The sequence below is a fragment of the Argiope bruennichi genome, chromosome 6 (assembly GCF_947563725.1).
Source record: "Argiope bruennichi chromosome 6, qqArgBrue1.1, whole genome shotgun sequence".
Lineage (NCBI taxonomy): Eukaryota > Metazoa > Arthropoda > Arachnida > Araneae > Araneidae > Argiope > Argiope bruennichi.
Window position 1 is genome coordinate 73,203,109 of NC_079156.1, and position 22,098 is coordinate 73,225,206.

The 22,098-nt window shown below is 30.8% G+C and overlaps 1 protein-coding gene across 1 annotated transcript in view; it reads right to left on the reverse strand.

Annotated features, from left to right (window-relative positions):
- Window positions 1–21,606, reverse strand: part of LOC129972589 (uncharacterized) — a 37,315-nt gene extending 15,709 nt beyond the window's left edge. Inside the window, exon 1 of the mRNA XM_056086780.1 lies at window positions 20,963–21,606. Coding sequence (XP_055942755.1) covers window positions 20,963–21,515 — 553 coding nt within the window. The 5' untranslated portion in view covers window positions 21,516–21,606. The remainder of the gene's footprint in view (window positions 1–20,962) is intronic.
- Between the last annotated feature and the right edge of the window lie 492 nt (window positions 21,607–22,098).

Genomic DNA, 22,098 nt, shown 5'->3' on the forward strand with positions numbered 1-22,098 from the left:
ATGGAGGCATTTAGATTTGACTATATATTAAAATAACAGCATTCCAGTTTTGTTAAAGCAACATATTCTTTGCATAAGGCTCTAATCTAGCTATTTCAAAAGACAACCAATTCTATTACTAACTCAATTGAATTAAATGTATTGCCCTTCAATTGCTCAAGTTTTCCGTTTATTTCCTTATAGATTGTGAAAATGCGATAAATTAACATGCATTTGGATGAGGCCATGAAACCAATTTCTGTTTCAATGTTCCTTCAAGATGTTCATGAATACGATGTCCGAATATTGATTTAATTGGGCAAATATATATAAAGAAAAGTTCAAGGAAAACATACTGTTCTGAAAAGTTTGAAATCGTTTTAGAAGAGAGTATCTAGGTGTTCTCATTCAACGAAAAAACAAAAATGAAATGAACCAAAATGTTGCTGCAGGGGATGTTGCTCTTGTGGAAACGTACAATAATAATAATAAAAAAAAGAAAAGAATGTAGGTTAGGCTCAGACTGCAGGTTATTTCACTAAATTTGTTCCAGGTAAAGACGATTATGATGATGATGAATATCTGATTCCTAGAATTCTTTTTTCTGGTTCGAAAGATTTTATTCTTTAATGATATCATATCAGATCCATAAATCTACTTAACTAACTGATAGATACCATTCTATAAAATTAATGTTAATATTTATGCAAAACAACAGAGAGTCAATAGAAAGGAGTTTAGTTTAGTTTAGTTATATTAATGTCCCATTTTAAAGCAACACAAGGGGTATTTTGGGACGGGCTTCGTAATTCCGAACCACAGTCAGATGACGAGGACGACACCTGGACCTCCAACCTCCTCTCCAAACTTCCACGCCACACCAGCGGGAGGGCTTAGGCCCCTACGGATTTAACGTGCACCAGACCCTCTTACACGATGGTTCTTTGGTGGAATCCGGTATCAAACCTGAAACCATCCGGTTTCGAAGCCGAGAACTTGCCACCAGACCACCGCAATAGTGAAGAAAAAAGATTTATTGTCTTAGAAAGAGTTTATTTTTAATTAATTGTATATTTAACAGAAATTTTTCTAAGTTTTCTACATATTTCTATATTTGCTTATTTAATACAGAGATCTAATAATTCCAGCTTAATTTTTATTGCTTGATAAATATAAAAGATTAACTCATGTTTTGATTATTATTTATGAACAAACTATCGAAGAATGTTTAGGATGCAATTTCATCAGGCACATTTTATTGTTCTTTATACTAATATCGATATCGATTCGAATCGTAAAGGAGAAATCGTCTGTAATGCTAATAGTGGCTTTAACAATAACTTTATGTATTCCTCCGTATTCTAGAATTCTTATGCATTTTCCAGTTCTTTTTATTTGATTCTATTTCTATTCGTGTTTACTTAATTAAATTTGAAAAACAAGTTGATGGTGAATTAATTTAGAAGAAAGCATTTTTAATCATTGACTTTCTTACTTTTAATTTTGTTGCAAACATTATCCTTTGCAATTACAGGAATGGTTTAAGATAGCTACTAAAATACAAGCTTCTAATTAGAAATATTTCAATTTGTGGGAGAATGGACAAATATTTGTTGGTGGTCGTTATTTTTTTGAAAACCTAAAGAATCAGTTATTTTCTTGTGTTTGCTTTATTCCCAGTGTCCAGTACATGATCGTCAGCTCCATCAATGAATAAATATATATAAATTATTTCTGTATCTTCGCGAGCTTCATTTCCTGTTGAAAAAAGTCAAAATTATCATTTGGTTTCTCCTCCGGACTATATCTCCCATCATTAGTTCACTTTTTTTTCTTTCCCCATATTCTACATGAAAAGGCTTCAAAAAATTGTTAAGCTTCAAAAGTAATATGTATGTCAATCACATGGATATTTTTTAATGCTAGTTACTAATTTGAAGTAAAAAATAAAAATTAGAGAAAAAATCTACTTCTAGATTTAATGCATCATAAAATTAATTAATCTAAATGCATAAAACAAGGCTCATTATTTTCTTAAATGCTTGTATCCAATAATTCCTCTGTTATCTTCGCAAGGTTAGTGTTATTGCCAGAACACTCACCTATTTTGTAAGAGAAAAATCCATGAACGGAATTTTAAGTTTTCTTTCAACCATTAAATTCTATAGATCTATGAAGTATGTTAGAAACTTTTCAAATAACTGGCATAAAAAACAAACGATGAAACTTACGAAACATTTTGGTAAATTTGATATTCGTTTCAGCTCAATCGAATTATTCATTTAGCATTCATTTTGAAAATCAACATCCTTCATTTGTTTATGATAACGATAAAAATATCGATTTCTTCTAGTTTTTATTTGAATATATTTAAAATGATTTCTGAACAACTATAAAACAGCCTAAAATAAAAGCAGTTTAGCTTCCGTACAACAATCTAAACAAAACCAATAATTCCATAGCCAATGTCGGTAGAAATAAAAATAATTTAGAAATAATCTCTAAAATGTATGCTATATATTAAAATCAGCATTAATTAAAATCCTTAATTTTTGTTTGATTTGTGAAAGAGTTTAGAAGTATTTACATTTCAAAAAAATTAAAATACTGGAAACATGCCATTCAATATTACTTATTGAAGAAAAAGCATTTTTTTCAATAAGTAATAATAAACGTATTTAAATCAATAATAACAAATAAAAATAATGAGACATGGACACTAGCATACTATGCATTAAAATCATTCACTTTTAATAAAGCTTCGCACTCTCGGAAAACTGGTTAAAACAACTTTCTATTTTAAAACGGCTAATTTAGAAACATCATTCACAAATTGTACAAGCAAAGATGATTCCATAATAAAAATCATAGTAAAAAATATAAAGTTGAAGTTCAGTAATCTGAATTTTAAAGCAACTATATAGAGCCACTTAATTTAAAATTGGTAAAAGCTTTTGACACTAGAATCTTTCTTCATCTTTGAATTTTGCCATTTCAGTCATTCATTGCATTATTATTTTTTCCATTATTTAACATCCAGAAACAGTTCAAATATTGCTGGCGATTTCCATTTAAAAAATTGAAAGGCTTGATCTGTCATTTTAAATTTCATATCTCCAAGCAACAGAATCTGAATGCATCTTTATGAAATATAAAAAAGCTATTTAAAATTCCATATCATCAATTTTTCTTCTTTGAATCTTCAGAAAAAATACCAGAATGTCTTTTTAATGACACTCGTTTTTCAAATAGAAGATATCATTCAATTTTCTTGAAAATTCAACAAGTCCATTCCATCCTCCATATTTATAAAACTGACCAGTCATCTGATGAGAGAACAGGACAAGAGCGATGACTTGGACGGCAGACTCGAGAATATCCTTCTCGGAAAACACATAATAAGTGCTAGCTATTCCTAAAACATGTACACAGTAAGCTAGGAAACACTCATGAGTGTAGCCTTCCGTAAACAATAAGTAAGCTTCATTTAGGGCGTATCTACTGAAAGTTGCTCTGTCCGTGATACCACCTTTTGTCCTTAATTCTAAACATAAAGCTGTAATATGTTTATGGAATTCACAATATGTGTTAAGAAATGCAAAGCCTATGTCAGGGTCGAATGGTGACTTTTCGAATTCATTTTTGAAGTCATGAACGCTGTCTGTCGCTTTCCAAGATCTATTTGTTGCTTTGAAATAAAACTCAACAAGATCTTCTACAAACATAGTATTATGCAAATAATCTCCCATTTTTTTAAAAAATAAATTTTGAAAAGTTTTTTCCCAATAGTAACTCCGTTATGGCCACTTGTACATTTAAGCAATTTTTATAATTTCCAAGCCGATGTTCAGATGTGAAACTGATTAATGTAATTAAAATACACAAATGAAGTCTATACAGCACAAATTCGCGTGCTCAAATGTGCTTCGTTAATTTAATTCTGAAATAATTGGAACGTGCTAGGGAAGAACACATTACTTGACTACATGGTACCTCATAATACAACGTACAATCTGATGAAGTGCACAACTGATATTCGTCATGTGACTTCTGATATCATGTAAACTGATTCCATCTTATAAGTTCAAAATGATGAAATCTTTTAAAGATTTATAATAAAATAAATGTAGTTAGATATTTTAGTTTTTATTAATTTTAAAAATATTAAATACCGAATTAAATATCTATTATGAGTTTCCTGTCGAGTTTTTCGGTGAAAAACCCAGATTTTATAAGAAAATTTTCGTGAAATGTAAGGATAGTTCCGTATATGATAGTTCCATGTATGGTTTGTAGATCGATTTGTTGGACTTTGATATCTATATTTGTATCTAAGACTATGTTACTTGGTTGGTTTTGTAGTGTTTATTGGTAGAAACCAACGACAAGGTAGCAATTAATTAAAAAATCTCTTAGACACAACTACCTTAAGCTCCTTTATTTATACTGACCCTTGCAAAGTTCCACTCTGCTATCTCATCATGGCTGAGGAGTGTCCCAGAAAGGAATAGACAAAGTACTTGAGGAATGTACACTCCTGGTAGGGTTCACCATGGCATGAAAGCCATCCCTCTTTGACGAGCTAAACGATCAGAAACTTGGGGGTTAAGTCTGTTTTCTCCCTCTGGTCTCCAGGTCTTCGGACCAATTTAAGCTGCTCTTTTCTCACTGCAATGAAACTTTTTTTTTTTGGAGATTTTTGGATTTTGAGAGGGTTTAGCGAAGTAAGACCCTCTGGGATTAAAAACAATACAACATGATTGAAATAATAAAAGTTCGTAAATGAATTGAGTCATAAATAAGTTCAATTATAGACGAGCCCTGAAGAGTTGTCGGTTAAACTTCATTCTCAGATAGACGAATGCATGTATTGAATGGGAAAAAAGTTTAAAGTAAAGAGTAGGTCGTTGTGAAATAATAAGATTGTATTGAATGCGGAAGTGTTGGTCTTGGGGCAGTTTTTTTTCTTCTCGTTTCTCATAATAACTTGAGACATGAGTTATGAAGAAGCGAAACGCAGACATATCTGAAAACTTTTGATTCGAGTCCGAAACTTTTGATTCTAATACAACAAAATATACATGTCTGATATATCTTAATTCTGAAGTTACATTGTAATTATATCTCAAAAGATTTAAAATTATACATCTTGATTTCAAAACAGATTGATTTGATTTAATAAACTAGCTGTTTTGAAGTTATACGCGATCCATTTTGTGAAGGGCATTGTAATTTTTGCCGGAGTCCTTGCATAGGGGTAGCGCATCTTCCCCGTTATCTGGGCATTCCGCGTTCGAATCCCGGTTCGGGTATGGTTGTTCTTCATCTGTGTTCTATTTGTGAGGTGTGTGAATGTGCCCCCCCCTGTAAAAAGGATTGTGCAAGTGAAAATGTGTGAATCTTCATATGAGTTTGAAGTCAGACTTCTGCCCTCCGGTGGTCAGGGGTCTTTACCCTTAGTAGCTACTGCACCCCCTTTCCGTGGTAATGCGGACACGACATCATCATCATTGTAATTTTTAAATTTGATCTGATAATTGTTTTAATTTCAGAAAAATACAGGCTTTTGAGTTTGGATCGCATTAGTTTGTGATAAGGTCTTGACTTCGTTACAACAGGTTTGATTTCCATCATATATGGGTCCTAATGTGCATTAAAACTGCTATAGATAAACAAATATTCTCTATTTAGTGTGTTGTAGAATGGAGAAGAGGCTTAGATATCATCCTTGTTATTTAGCCATTGTACAAAATTAAGAATTCCATCCCAAAATAGTCTTCCTATTGCTTCAAAATGGAATGATTGTATTAATGAATTCTTTCAATATAATGTTACGCATTAATGAATTTTTATCACACTTATCAAAAGTATTACATCCTTGTCAAAATGATAAGGATGTGATAATTTCTTCCTTGGAGCATTTTGTGAGATCTGTTCCAAATGACGTCCTGTATCTTTAAAATGGAATGTATACCTTCTAAATTCAAAACATTGTAAACTTTTATTTGTATGCAATCAACCAAATTGATATTTATACGATTCATTAATTATTTTATACCTCTATTATGCTACAAGTAAATGTCTATTTATATGCTTTGGGTTTTAATAATACAATATTACACACTTAATTCAATCTTTAAAAATCTCTTAACGGTTACACACACACATATATATATTAATGGTTTTAATGACCCATATTTCAGTCAAACAATTCCGAAATAAAATTTAGGTTAAAAAAAATTCTAATTCTAAAGTAGATGATTTTTTTTTGTTTAATTTCTCAAGAAAGGTTGCATACAAATGTGAAATTAGGAATATTGTAACATTTAAATTCAATTCATAATTAAATAAAAGCTTTAACTAAAATAATCTTACTAAAAACTTTATTTCTAGTTCACAGTGTAATTGAATTCTACCAATGTAATTATTTATACATTTATTTAAGACTGTGAAACACTATATAATATTGTGAAAAGCATTTTTCTCTTTTGTACGAATTTTCTTCTATTAATGACAATAGAGCAAATTGTGGAGCCATGAGTGTTTTACTTTGCTGAAATCATTGAAAGAATCTTGATAAATTCTTAATCTTCCTTTACTAAAATTAAGAAGAAAAAAAATGTATAAGAAATATTTTTTTAAGATTTCGCCAAATAGGCCTCTTAAACTATTCACTTTAGATTTTTTAGAATTAAACAATACATTCAAGCCGCTGCCTAACACTGCAATAATTTATTCATAAGATTCACATTTTCTATATGATTAGATAATTCCTCCTCTTTTATATTTAACTATATTAGCAAAAATGTCATCAAATTAGATGTAAATCTTACATGTGAGTCAAATAGCATTGGCTGCGCATTAAAAAAAATTCAAATATATCAAAAACGTGTGGAAAATTTTCGAAAACTGATAAATTTCCATTCAAAATCATACATAGAAAAATTTTATAGCATTCATTTTTTATAGAAAATAGCCAAATGTTTCAAAAACAATGTAAAAATAATTTTAAAAAATCAGTATTTTGAAAAAAATTTAAAAATCAATCATTTGGAATGCTTTTCTGAATTAAAACATCCTGACTTTTTTGGTCAGTCAAATATGTATTGCATTATCCAAATTTTGAAATTTGAAAACTAAAATCTCTAAAATAAACAGTTTTCAGCCTTTTAAACTTATTAACTCAGGAAGTTAAAATATTTCATTTAAAAACCATTCCCTGGAAACCTAATCTACATAAAACATAAAAGAACTCATGCAATAAGAAAACAACGATCCAACGATTTATTTCGTCGTTTCAAAACAATACAAACAACCTTTAAAAAGAATGTTACTTCTAGAATTACAAATATATAATGTAAAAATTGTTCAAAACAGAAATGTCTCATCTATGCACTAAAATATATACTAAAAAGCTGTATTCAGTCAGTCACCGGTTATAACTATCAGAAAAAGAAAATCATTGTTTGCGCACGTATTCATTGAAAACCATTAATTTTGATTTCAAAGATATTTTGTTTTTGCAGAATTGTTAATTAGAGTTGACACTCGAACTAACTCTGCCCATCCACCTGCTTTATTGAAGTCTTCAGACACTATATGTCCAGTCAAAACAGCTGCAATAACTTCGCTTGCAAAGGAGGAAATATGATGACATCCAGCTTCGTAATAAGATAGCGAAATGGAACTCACAAAGACACAGAATTCAATGAAGGAAGTTGGATTGTAACCTTCCGGAAACCACTCTGGTGCTATTTTCATTACATACCTTGTAAATGATGGGGCGTCCTCCAGCGATTTGAATTCTTGTTGAAATATAGCAGAAAATTTGTCCAAATCTTCTTCAATTCTAGCACAAACAGCGTTTCCTATAATTACTCTAAAAGGCGAAGCCCCAATGTGTTCACGAAATTTTCCAATTTCGCATGAAGCTCTTGGAACATAAACAAGATCACATTGATCAAAAATATATTTCATCAAATCTTCAGCAAACAACATGGCGCCCAGTGAATCGTCCATGATTTTATTTAAAAGATTAGCTTTTCTTTGGTGGAATGCAAATGCTACACAGAATTATGTGGGATTAACTTTCTTAAACGATGATTCTCATAAAATTCACTTGTCTCTTTAGATAAAGGAGCATTCGTTTAGAACTTATATGCAGCACGGGGATACAAATTACCAATACATATTTGCTTCAAAGGCAGAGCTTGACAAATGACTAGAATTTTCTGATAACAACGGTGTGTGTTTATATAGAATTACCTTACGTTCAGATAATTAAGACGAGATTTTGATCGATGACTTCCGGCCGTTATTTCCGGTGCAGTAATCTTCCCATTTAAACAATCGCCAACTCTATTTGGCGACTCATTTTTATCACCAAGATCAAACTGAACAGAAGGTAATTTAGTTTTTATTAGCTTCGACCAACATTGAAACCAATCGGATTATTGGATGTTGGAATTATGGGCTGTGTTGCTACTTAAAATTTGCTTATTATTACTTGGTTGAATTAAATTATGAACATGGTACAGAGTTGGAAGTAACGTGGAAATAATTAACTTTGAATAAGAACATTTTTAAATAATTAAATGAAGGGCAGATCTAAATTATCAAAAATAATCAAATTTGACAGAAAAAAATGTATTATAGACAGATGTATTATATTATAAAACAGATGATAAAAATGTATTATATTCATTTTAATTTGCGTTCTCAATGATAACGTGGATATGAAACAATTTATTTCAATATTTTTACAACAAAAGTTTATGTGTAAACATAATAGTTAAAAACATTGTTGTAAAATAAAAATATTTTTTTTAAAAAAAAATTATTAAAATTAAGAAAAGTTACACGGAAATAAAACTGATATAATTGAATCCTTTTTTTAATGGTTAAAAATGGTTTTTATATGATAATATACTTTGAAGCTATCGAGGTAAAATGTTAATATTCTGATACTTTTTTAAATCAAAAATATAACTCAAATTTTGAAAAAAAAAATCATTTTTAGTAAACATATTTCCTAAAAAATTACCATATAACCACAGTCGGCAATTTTAAGTCTAATGTCCTGATGTGTACAGCATTCAGAACGATATTGTATATCTATGCCGCAATTTCAATATGGTATCCACCTATAAGCATTATCGTGATAATGTCCACCTATAAACATTATCCACCTATAAGCATTATCGTGTTTGAATATTATTAACAGAACAGAAGGCCGTCTCATACCCCCATATCCGTGACCATTCTGGTCACTGAACGGTTTGGTAGGCATGTTACGGGAATTTTATTTACTTAACAAAAAATTTACAGTAGGAAAATGAAACAAAAATAACTATTTACAGAATTTACAATTATATGAGAAATTATATTATGATGAGACCGTTTACATAATTTTTCAACTTAGAAATATAATTTGTAGTAATAAACTTAGAAATATAATGCAGATTGAGAGATAAAATTTGTAAAAATATACATATAATCTGTGTTCACTTATTTTTTGTGTTATAGTAGATCAGGATGCAGTTAAAAAAATCAGATGGAAAATAATTTGAGAAATGGAAATGAAGACAATCTCTGTTTGATTGAAATGTGTGACAGGAGACTGCAGTGCTTGTTTTTCCCCTTAGTTTTTTTTGGTATGAGACTTGATGTTGAGTGCTATGGAGGCAAGAATAGGTCTCTATTTCCACTTATAAATTTGATTATACTGTGGATTTTTTTGCCTGCAAAGGAAGTTGCCGGCGACTAACAACAAAAAACAAACCATTTTTTAAAAAAAAAAAAAAAAAAGCCTTATCAACAGAATAAACCAATTACAACAATTTTTCAACTTATAAGTTGTCAACTGCCAGTAAAGTATCTGTAAATTAAAAAACTGCACAAAACTTTTTTCAACAGTTTTATTAAATCAATTCATCAACTATTACATTGAGAAAAGATCGTCAAAGACATTTTATTCTCTGTTCTGATTATAAACAACGTATGAGGAAGACTGATAATCAACTATTCCCAGATATAATGGTCCGAAACAGAATGATGTCTAGACCTCATATCGCATAGCTTACGAATACTAATTGGGAGAGTCAATATAAATATTATGACTTCATCGCTTTTTATACTGATGTCTTATAAAATGCTTTATGATACTTAAGCATTGTTATACAGTGATTGATACAGTGATAATTTTAATTATGTAAGTAATTGTTAAGTATATAATACAAAAGGTTCAAATTTCAATCGCAAATTTTTATTTGCGATTAAGTTATAAAGTAAATATTTATATGATATTTAAATAACTATTTTAAAACATATAATCAAAACTTCACGTACAAAATAAGCAGGATTAAAAAATAATTCAAAAATAATCCAGAATGTTGCAATAAATCAAAACTAGAGCATTTTACTATCAACTAAATTTGAACAAACGCTCAAACTCTTAAATAATTCGTTAAAAATAATTTGCATAACTCTAAAATGATTTTACAAGAATAATGAAATATCCAAAACAAAGTTCAGTGTATTAAAACCCTTACATTTAAACTGTATTTCAATTCTCAAAAAATACCCAATTTTATTCAAAAATGCTCAATTAATTGAGCATTTAAATTAAATTTAATTTACATCGTATTTTTGGAAGAAGTTATATTCTTTATTTCAGATCACAAGCAAAGCCATTTAATTTGTTCAAATTTTTGGCGAAAAACTTGCAAAATATTTGGCATGCTCACAATTTTTAATTAGTTACATTTCTTCTTAATTCGCGACCTTTAGCTAAAATATCTTTAAAGAAAACCCCATGGATACTACTTTCTTTCAAAAGATTAAACAAATAAATGTAACCATGCAGTTTCAGATTTTCATACAGCTCTAGTTAACAAAGTTCAGAAAATATCATTTATAATCTTGCTTCTTGAATGTCGCCGCACTGGAATCGTGAAATGTTAAGTTTTATGTATAATTAACTTATGCAAAACAATCATCTATTTTTCTAGCAGCTTCAGTGAGACCACTCCAACCACCAAGCCTGTAAAATTCTCCAGTTATCTGATGGGAAAACAAAACAAGAGCAACCACCTGAGAGGCAGAATCAATAATGTCACTAAAAGATGGATAATAAAAAAGACCAGGTATTCCCAAAACATGTACACAGTAAGCAAGAAAATATTCATGCGTATATCCCTTTGAAAACCTTTCGCAAGCTTCTTGCAAAGCGTACTTGCTGAAAGTCGATTTATCTTTGATACCTGCTTCCATCAACTTGAAATAACATTTTTCAAGTTGCACATGGAAATTATAACATAATTTATCCACTGCCACACCTATGACTGGAACGAACGGTGATAATCCAAGTTCGTGTTTGAAGTTATGAACACCATTTTTGGCTTTCCATGAGACTCCTCCGAGTTTAAAAATAAATTGAAGAAGGTCTTCTAGGAATAGAGTATTTTGCAAATAGTCATCCATATCTTGATCGTCTTTCAAATGAATTAAAAATATTCTAAATGAAAATATTAATTCCTTTGGACAGATGTAAATAAGGCTTCACGGACTGTTGCCACTTTTAGTTTCTAAATATATGTCACAGTTGAGTGGTAAAAACTCTTGAATAAAATAACAATACAAAAGGCAAGAGATATCGATTTGTAATAAAAACTATTATAACCTACAAATTACTACATTTTTCTCTAGTATGGCAACTTGCCTTATCTAAAGCAGCGTTCACACGAGGCCAACTATTGCACGCAATAGAAGGTTACGCCTACTTCAAGAAGATCACGTGACCGGAATGTGGCAATGGCAAATAGTTGTCCCGATGAGACAACTATTCACCATAGTTCCACTGAGCCCACGTGATCTTCTTGAAGTAGGAGTCATCTTCTATAGCGAGCAATAGTTGGCGTTTAATGAATGCTGCTTAATGTTTGGATGTAAAGTGTGTTTACAGATTCCAGTAAGTCACGCATGCGCAGAAGGAAGATTGCGTATGCGCTGAGAGAATGGACAATAGCAAGTTCTTGTCTTTACGGGACAAGTGCTACTACACAGTTTCTGCGCATGTGTAAGTCTTACAGGATAATTTGTAGCTGGGCGAGTGTAACCCCACCTATACAATCAGTAAACCCTGACGTTAAAAAGTTACGAGTTATATAATCATCCTTAGATAATAAATCCTGAATATGAACGTAATGTATTTATATTACATTTTAACAGAATTCAGTGTCAGGTATCAATAACTGATATTTTCTATTATAAAATTATAGATTTAAAACGAAAATTGATTAAATTTATAACATTCTTATTAACCTAAACCACGCTGAAATATTAACAATACTGTCATTCGTAACTTTTACTTCAATTCAATTTGTTATTGTTAGAGGTGGTGTATTTGCGTTTATTTTAAACATAATATTCGATTAATTAAACACTTAATTCTTGCTCTAGAATGACCAATAATAGAGATTAGTTCGTTATAGTACCCTCTTGAATCAAAATGTGTTCAGGTATAATTTTGAATCAGTCAGACGACGAAGATTCCGTTTGAAGTAGCCGGCTTCCCTCACGGAACATCTTTGCAAGAATGTTTACACTTTATGCTAAGGATCTCGGTTTTCTCGAACCTTTTCTGTTAAAAAAAAAAAATCTATATTAATAAAAGTTTCATTAACACTGTAAATCATAAGACCTTGTTTACATCGGAACAATCGATGACCACGAGACTTCAATGTCATTTCGCCACTAGTTGACAATCCATAGAAAGATTTTCTTGCTAGTGGAGAGAACTTGATGAGTTCATGTGATAAATGATTGTTCTTGAATAAATAGGAACATTTATAACTAATTTAATAGTTTTTTTAGTCATATTTCTTCCCTATGACCTAAATAACTAATACTGATATAATAATACGTTCTATCCCTTATATATTAATTGTCCATAACCGAAAATAACTTTTAGAATCTAAATAAAACCACTGTTGCATGCATAGTTTTGTTTAGTTATATTAACGTCCCTTTTTAAAGCAACATTAGGGCTATTTTGGGACGGACATCGTAATTTTCAGCCTCGATCAGATGACGAGGTCAACACCTGAGCTGCCACCCCTCTCCAAACTTCCACACTACACCAGCGGGAGGACATTTGGTCCCGACGGATTTAACGCGCGCCAGACCTGCTTACACGACGGTTCTTCGGTGGAATCGGGTTTCGAAACTGAAACCTTCCGGTTCCAAGGCTAAATCCGTACCAAAAGGCCACCGTGGCCCCTGTGCAAGCGTGGTATCTTTGGATTATAGTTATGAAATTAAATGAAATGCCAACAAAGCTTTTCTTCAGTCACATGTAAGCATTACCAACGTTTATAATCGTTTAACTAATCTTCCTACACATCATACGTGCAGCGATTTATATATTAAATTTGAATTATTCATAGATGTTGAAATTTGATATGAAAGTAAGGTGGATTCCATAAACCTCTCAAATGTTTGAATTGTTAGTTGAATTAAAGCGTCAAAATATACTCAAAACAAAAATTTTCATTTAATATATTATAAAGAACTAGACAATTTTGATTGATTAAAAAAGCATATGTAAGCAATCTGCAATCCTACGAAATATGAATGAAAGACTCCTTTGAATTTCATTAAGTAAATTGTTAAGACGAAGGGTTTTGTCTGAGAAACGAAAAGTGGTGAATACTGAGGTTTGTACGGCAAAAGCATTTTCACTGAGAGAAGTCTAAAATATGGAAATTCGTCAAAAGTTCGAGTTATCTAAAATTTTTGGACGATTGCAATACTTTTTCTATAATTTGTGTACGACAAAGTAAAAAAAAAAGCAATAGCAAATAATTTAATAATCATGCACTTTTTCATGTATTAATTTAATCTTATATCTTTTATTTGAGCTATAAATAAAACCAAACAAACTGAGATTTAATATTTTTATTTAACGACTTGTTTCATGATTATGAAGTTGTAATTTTTTAATGGATTTTTTTATTAACAACTGATTGAGTAATGAAATTTTTATTCTATGCTATTAGGTTTTATATGATAAGGAAATTTTGAAAAATAAAAATTGCATTCATTTTTACATTTTAATATAATAAAGAAAAGTGTATTGGTGTAAATTGCTTTTATTGAAATTAATACTTCTAATACTCTTAGGAGCAGCAAGAAAGTATGGACTCAATGTCAATGAATAATCAAGATAATCTGGTTACCGAGTTTTTTTTAAAGAATGTTCATAGAAACCCAGAAAAAAAAATTACCATTAGCGATGGTCTCCCCAAAACTTTTTCGCATACTCTTCAATAAGGATTTTATCCCAATGAATAAGAAATATTAACTATTGGCGGGAATTTCGCATTTTTACTGAATCTATCATATCATTCTTGGCGAATTATTTAGGGATCAATCCCTGGCTATATTAATTTAGCCAGCAACTATAAATTTAGTTTAATTAACATCCCATTTCAAAACAACACTAGAGCTACTCTGGAACGGACCTCGTCATTTTGAACCCGCCGTCAGATGAACGAGAACGACACCTGAGCTGGCACCCCTTGACCAACCTTCGCGCTACATCAATGGAAGAACGTTTCGTCCCGATGGATTTAACATGCACCAGATACGCTTAAATAGCGGTTCTTTGGTGGAATTGAGTTTCGAACCTGGATCTTCCGATTACGAAGCCGTGCCCTTAAAGCCAGACCACCACAGTCCTGGTAATGACATTCTCGTCAAGCAAAAAAAGTTTTAACAGTTGATAAAATGTTGTTAATGTTTTTTATTTGGTTCTAAGTGATTTTCGCTTTATTTAAATATATCATTCATTTCAGTAATTAATCTATTGTATTAAACATGAAGAAACTAAGGAATGAACTGCCTATTCAGGCTCAACGAGAACAGTAAAAGATGTTCATTACGAACAGATTAGAAAAAGTTAATAATTAACCAACAACGATTTTACAAAAAATATTTGACAATTAGATATTGCAAATTTCCCATTAACTGTGGAAGTTGCTTCGATGTTTGAAAAAGACAGAATAAAATTTGCATTTGATAATAGTAGCTAAAATGAAATATATAAATAACTGAAAATAAATGACTTGCGAAGGAAATTTTTCGAGATCATTCAAACGTTTTCCCACGCAATTCAAATTCCTTACCAATTTTCAATGACAGTTTCTAGAATTTGTTTTTATAAATTTGGAACTTTATTCCTAAATAAATCAATGCTGTAGCACCAGAACTGTAAAGCGTCGCTGGATGGGATGACAGATCTGTGCCTTAAGCGAACATTCAAGCAACCCTGATACCGGAAACAGTATTTCCGGAGTTTTTCTTCAATCTGTGTGTGGTTCCCTTGCTTGCATGTGAGGAACCCATGTTTACTTAAAGAATGCAATTTTTATAGAATTAGTTAATTAAAATTTCTTTTAAATTATTACTTGATTAATACCTATAAATTGGCTCTCTGTAAGCTGGACCATGCAGCTTGTGAATTGCACACACGGCTCAGTTTTGTTTTAGGTAAAAAGACGATCGTCTGTACCTTTACGGAGAGGATTCAACCTGAATCTTGAAATCTTGATCAACCTGATCAATTTGAAAATATACTATTTGGAATATACAATACCAGATACATCCCGTATCTCTGAGATAAGTTTATTAGTTTTTTCGATAAGTTCATTAGTTTGTTTTCTGTATAATAGTGTATTCTCTTTACAGGAAATGAATTCCTAGAATTGTAAATTTATACTTTGATTATTTTATAAGTTCATAAATTGTTATTTTGTGAAAAATACTAATTTTGAATGAATCAAGTATTTCAAAATTTTTGTACGAATCAAGTATTTCAAAAATTTTGTACATCGTACGCAATGCAATAACTTTCGTTTCTGACGTTGGTATGTTCATGTGTCCTCTTAACAGGAAATGAATTAGTAGTATTGTGAATTTATGCTTTGATTATTTTGTATGAATCTTTGCATATATTGTTCTTTTAAGAAAAAAAAACAAATTTTGAATAAAGCAAGTGTTTAAAAAAATGTATTTCATATGCAAGGCAATTGTTTTCGTTTCTAACATTCCAAAATGATGGATGTTCCGATGTTTCCACTAGAAATTTTGTAACTTTGTTAATTTGAGGATTAAACTGTTGCCATTGTAAATATTGTAACTTTTCTGTTTACATACCTTACCGGTTAACAGGTTAAGTGATAAGAATCGGTTAATACGAAGGTGAAATTATAAATACCAGATTTGTTAAAAAGAAAGAATGATTCGTTTTTTGGCAATGAAAGTTGTAGGACGATTTTAAAACGGAAGACAAGTACAACCTGAATATTTTAATTTGAAGGTGTCATATCTTAAAGCAGCAACTAAATACTCTACTTAAAAGATGCTATTATCTTTAATAAATGATTTGAATAAATCCATAGATTACACGGTTAGAATGTTTAAGATAAAGGGAAAATATGGAAGCATAATACGTCGATAACGATTTGAGCAGATGTTCGACACAAAAATTTCTCTATGGTTTTATTAACTCTTTGAGGAGGTTAACATTACCATATTGAAAGTATGTTTACCACTAAATTCATCAATCTTTGTATGAAGTTATGTATGTTAACTGAAATTCTAATAAATTTTTCAGTATGGCAGAAACTTAGATGCTTAATTTCTTTATTTTACACAAAGTAGAATATTGTTTTGTTAATTATTAATTAATCAAATTAAATTTGTCTAATAATCTAAATTACTCATTTTTTAAGCCAGTCTCAATCCTAAAAATATTCTAATATACCATAACAGAAAAAAATGGCCTTTTAAAGGGTTAAAGCAATTTTATGTATAGAAATCAACTATAAAAATATTATGACTAGTTACTGCAAAATATATATTTTCTGATCAAGATTACTGAACATTAATTTTAATTCAAATAAAACAATTCTGGACTGTTCAACATACAAGAAACGATCCAATACTATAAAATTCTTTTACAATTAAAAATTTGAGCAAGCATTTTCTAGTTGCTCCCCATTTCGATTTACGTATAACAAAATGAAACTACTTTTCATAATATAATCATAACATACTTAATAAAAACATCTTTAAATAATATATCAGTAGTTTAAACGTCTCGTTACACATAATCTCATGAAATTAAAATCTCTAATCATGATTTATTATAAACATTGCTGAAGGTTAACAATTTTACTAACAAACGTTTGCTACTTCATTTTCATCAGAAATATTACTGCATCGTTATATACCAGTTATTATCTTCCGAAATAACTATTCTTCGATTGAAGTTCATGTTGGCATGGCATAACTTATCAAGCATCAAACAAGATTTTGTGAATTAACCTGGTGTACCAGACATTGAAAAATATTGGCTTACCGTTACATTCACATGTCAACTATTACATTTTGATTCATTGAAATTCAAAATAATAAAAATATACTTCATATTAAGCCACAGTTTTATAAAAAGAAAAGAAGATGCCAATTGTTTTAAAAATAAAGAGATTAGACTGTCAGATATATTTCTGCATCTTTAAGTTCATTTGTCAATTGTCAGCAACAAGTTCATTAAAATTTTTCGACGTCGAATAGAGACCAAGCCAAGCTCCCTTCTCGTAAAACTGATCGGTAATTTGGTGGGAAAATAGAACCTGAGCCACAACTCCACAGGCATATTGAAGAACATCATTCGGTGGATTCCTGAGATAACACAATGCCACTCCCATAACTGCAGCACAATATCCAAGAAAACCACCATTGTTATATCCTTCTGGAAAAAATATGGGAGACGCCCTTAACGCATGGTTTGCAAATTCAATTCCATTTACAACGTCTAGTTCCAGAAATTCTTTATACATCTGGATAATGTAATTCTTCTTCATGTCCATTATATTCTTCACTGCTAGTCCTACCGTTTGGTCATACTGAGGGAAGCCGAGCTCTTCATACCACCGCTGCATCTTCATTCTTCCATTTGCAAAAGTTCTAAATGTAAATTCTGGCTTCCATTTCAAATGTTCGGATTTGGTATATTTCAAATAAAGGAATTTCAAAATATCTTCCACAATCAACATATCAACTATATATTCGTCTTCCATTTTTTAAAAAATGTTGCATAAGAGAAGGTTTTAAGAACAAACAGCCAGAACAAAATAGATCTTTTCGAATACAATCAAAAAACAATGTCAGTTTCCGAAAAGTGTAACCGTTTATAAGAAGGATTTCAGGATAATCTGAAGTATTGTCGCATCTTATGAACATATTTTTCTTTGGCTACCAAAAGAGACCAAAAAGAGTATCTTCAACATTAGCCAAAGTAAGCCAAGAAAAATCGCCAAAAGATACAAAGAATGACGTCAATTTAAACTCATGTGACATGAGCAAAGACGCTTCCTCAAACCCATTAAGCATCTTTAAAAAATAGCATTTGACAGCACAGCATCATAAGAAGCCCGCTATTATACATTCAATGATAGAACCTATTCATATGACTACAGTACTGACATTGTTGCAACATCATATAATTTAAAGTCTTTTGTTAATCCAGTCGAAAAAAATCAAAAATGTCAAAAAGATTTATTTCTTAGAAATTAAAAGCATACAAATAACTAAAATTCTAAACTATTCAGAATATTTTAACACAGTGTTCCGGCTCTTATTATAATTTTGTAACATTTCATTTATAACACTATTTTCTTCACTTTAATATCCTGAAAAAATATCAATAATGTTTTAATCAAAGTGTACTTTGATTAAACCTGCCAGCGCACTCTTACTATACTCCTCCGTTAATTTTGTTTTGATTATTAAATACAAAATCTGTCAATAAATTCAGATCTAGAGAACTGAGCATTATTATTGGAAACTTATGGTTTAAAATAGAGGCAATCAATCTAATGACTGATAAAATACTTTATTTGAAAATTAATTTTCCACATCGAGACATTCATTGACAAAAGATTAAGAGTTATAAATAAGAAATTAAATTTAACTGTTCAAAATGCGATTTAACCCTGAGAACAGTCACCCGGATGTCTGTTCTCAGGCACCATTCAAGACGGACCATCCTTTTGAAATTTTATTTACATTTTTTGATCATTAAAAATATTTACAGAGTGGTAGGAAGATGTAGATTAATTTTTCGGAGAAGTTCAACTTAAAATAATATTATATTTATATATACGGCATAGACATACACCAGAAGTTGTATTCTTAATTTCATTTTATTCTCTCCCGAGAGACAGGCATGATTTATTTACAAGAAGGCGCAGCGCTGCACAAAAGCAGAAGTAAGAAAGAAGGGGCGAAACAAATAATCACTAGTCTTGTATAACATGGGATTTCCGGCCACGTGGCGACTGAATGCATGTGTTGACCTTTGACAAGGGCACCGAAAGCATCATTTTCACTTGATACGTAGATTGATTGCGTGTAATTTTTACACAGTTTCATACGTGGAATGAGATCAGGAAATAAGAGAATATTTTACTATTGGCTAAATTAAGATAAAGTTTTGGAAATTAATTTGTATTAAATTAAGAGTTTAAAATATTATATTTATATATTCTTTCAGAGCAATAAGCAAATCCTTGTATTGGCTGACTAATTATGCTTCGAATTACTTTTCCATGTGCTGAGGGTTGATTTCATATTTTAAATTCACTGCATCGTATTCGATTATTAAAACATGCATGCAATAGTTTATTAAATTTTTGCTTTGTATGATGCATCTTATCAAGCATTGATAGAATGAAATATCAGAAATGTTAGTACAATAGAGTGAGAAATAAATTGTGACTACCAATCTATTCATTTGTTACGTAAATAACGATCACCTTTTAGCTTTATTGAATACTAATAAAATTTGATAAATGACCAACTATAGATTTAAATAAAGTATTTTTGGTAATAACCGCAAAGTGTTTAAAGTTTATCGGAGTTTTTGAACACATAAACTGGATTTTAAATCATGTTAAGATGAAATATTTCAACGAAGATATTACTTCTATCACACATATTCAATTTTACCTTCAACTAACATACATTAAAAACACAACAAACAGGCGTGGTCTTCTTTTTTCGCATACTTTCCAATTAAGCTCTTATCTCCATGCTTTGCATGATACTAACGAACGATAGATATGGATGGCGCGAATGAACATTTTTTCTTTTATCGTGTGAATGTGTTTTTGCCGACCTAAAGGAGCCAAAATTTAATACGAAACTGCAATTGTAGTCACAAGATAATAAATGGAATTTCACTAGTTTAAGTGATTGAGTTTATTAGTTATTATGTTTACATGCATGCAAAAATACATACCGACAGGTGGTCAACCATTTGACAGATTTGGTGGAAAATTTAATAAGAATCCAATTTAGATGTTAAATCTGAATGCCAAATTTTGCCTTCTGCGTTTTGAAGTTATCGAATTTCCCATGTAATTTAACAATCAGGGAGACGTTTCGTAAATGGATTTCTTTAAAACTTTTATAGAAATGTACAAATTTGGTCACGAGTCTATATACCAAATTTCATTTATCTACCTCAAAGCTTTTCCGAGTCATCGAATTCACAGAAAAACGGACAGATAGATGCCAAAAATATGCTTTTCGATCTCAGTGTCGGAAATGTGGAGATTCGTCAAATTTCGAATTTTTTGACAACTACAGTTCTTCTATGCTTCGTATACGAGAAAATAAAAATGCTGGATTCATGCATAAAACATTAAGAAATAATTAAGAAATGATTTAATTCAAGAATAATGATAAAAAAAAACTAACATCAATTTTTAACAAAAATTGCTAAAACATCATCACTAGTCATTAAGAATACTTTCAATGGTATCATTTCTACAAAAATTATTTTTCATTGAATCTGTATAAATGCAAATATTTAAGGATTCAAAGTCATTGAAACGATAGTATGAGTATACTTAACGCTTTCCTTTTCTTTTCTGGCATTCATTAAAGTTAGAACACACGTCGCGAAATCCTTTCCAGCCTCCTTTTTTATAGAACTCTCCTGTCATTTGGTGCATGAATAGAACAAGGCCAATGACATGACAGGCACGTTGAGGAATGCGATTTTGTTCCAGAAGCAAGAAATTATGCGCAACTCCCATCACCATGGCACAGAATGCAAGAAACGATTCGTGACTATAGCCTTTGCTGAAAAAGAATGGAGCAATATTTAAAGCACTTTTTGTAAAGTACGCGTCGTCAACCTCATTCATTGGTGCAGATGCTCTCATGTCGTGGAGGAATTCATAAAAGCAGTCTTCAATGTCTTCCATATTCTTATCTATTATATGGAGCACTGAACAGCCTACATCGTCATGAAACATCAGAACATCTGTTTTATTCGCTAAATCAAGGATTTCAAATTTGGGATACCAAAGTTCTTTATATTCGTATAATAAAGGAAGATTCAAACAAACGAATTCCAAAATTTCTTCAACAAATTGCAAGTTAATTAAATACTGGTCTTTCATTTTTTTTTAAATGGAAACTTTTTGAAAAATATGAGTTTACAAAATCAAATGCGATAAATAATTAAATACTTTTCTTGTTTTCGAATGTACCTCTTAATTCACTGCGAAATCACTTTCACATTTTTTTGAAGTAATTCTTATAACAAAATAAGAGTTAGAAATTCCTTAGATAATTTTAACTAGAATCAATTAAGGTAGGTTTACACTCAAGCAGTTATAAGAGTCCAGTAAGTCACGCATGCGCTGAGAGAGTGAAATAGAAATTTTTGTCTTGACGGGACAAGTAATTGCTATGCATAGTTTCTGCATATGCGTGGTCTTCCTGGATGGTTTGTAGCTGGCTGAGTGCAAACCCACCTTAAGAAGCGTTTACACGAGACCAACTATTGCGCGAAATAGAAAGTCACCCCTACCTCAGGGAAATCATATGACCCCCAATGGGACAAAAGTAAATTGTTATTTCATCCGAACTACTGTTTGCCATTGTTCGATTGTGGTCATATGATCTTCCTGTAACAGGCGTGACCTTCTATTGTGGGCAATAGTTAGCCTCGTGTGAACTCCGATTAAGGCACTATTTGCA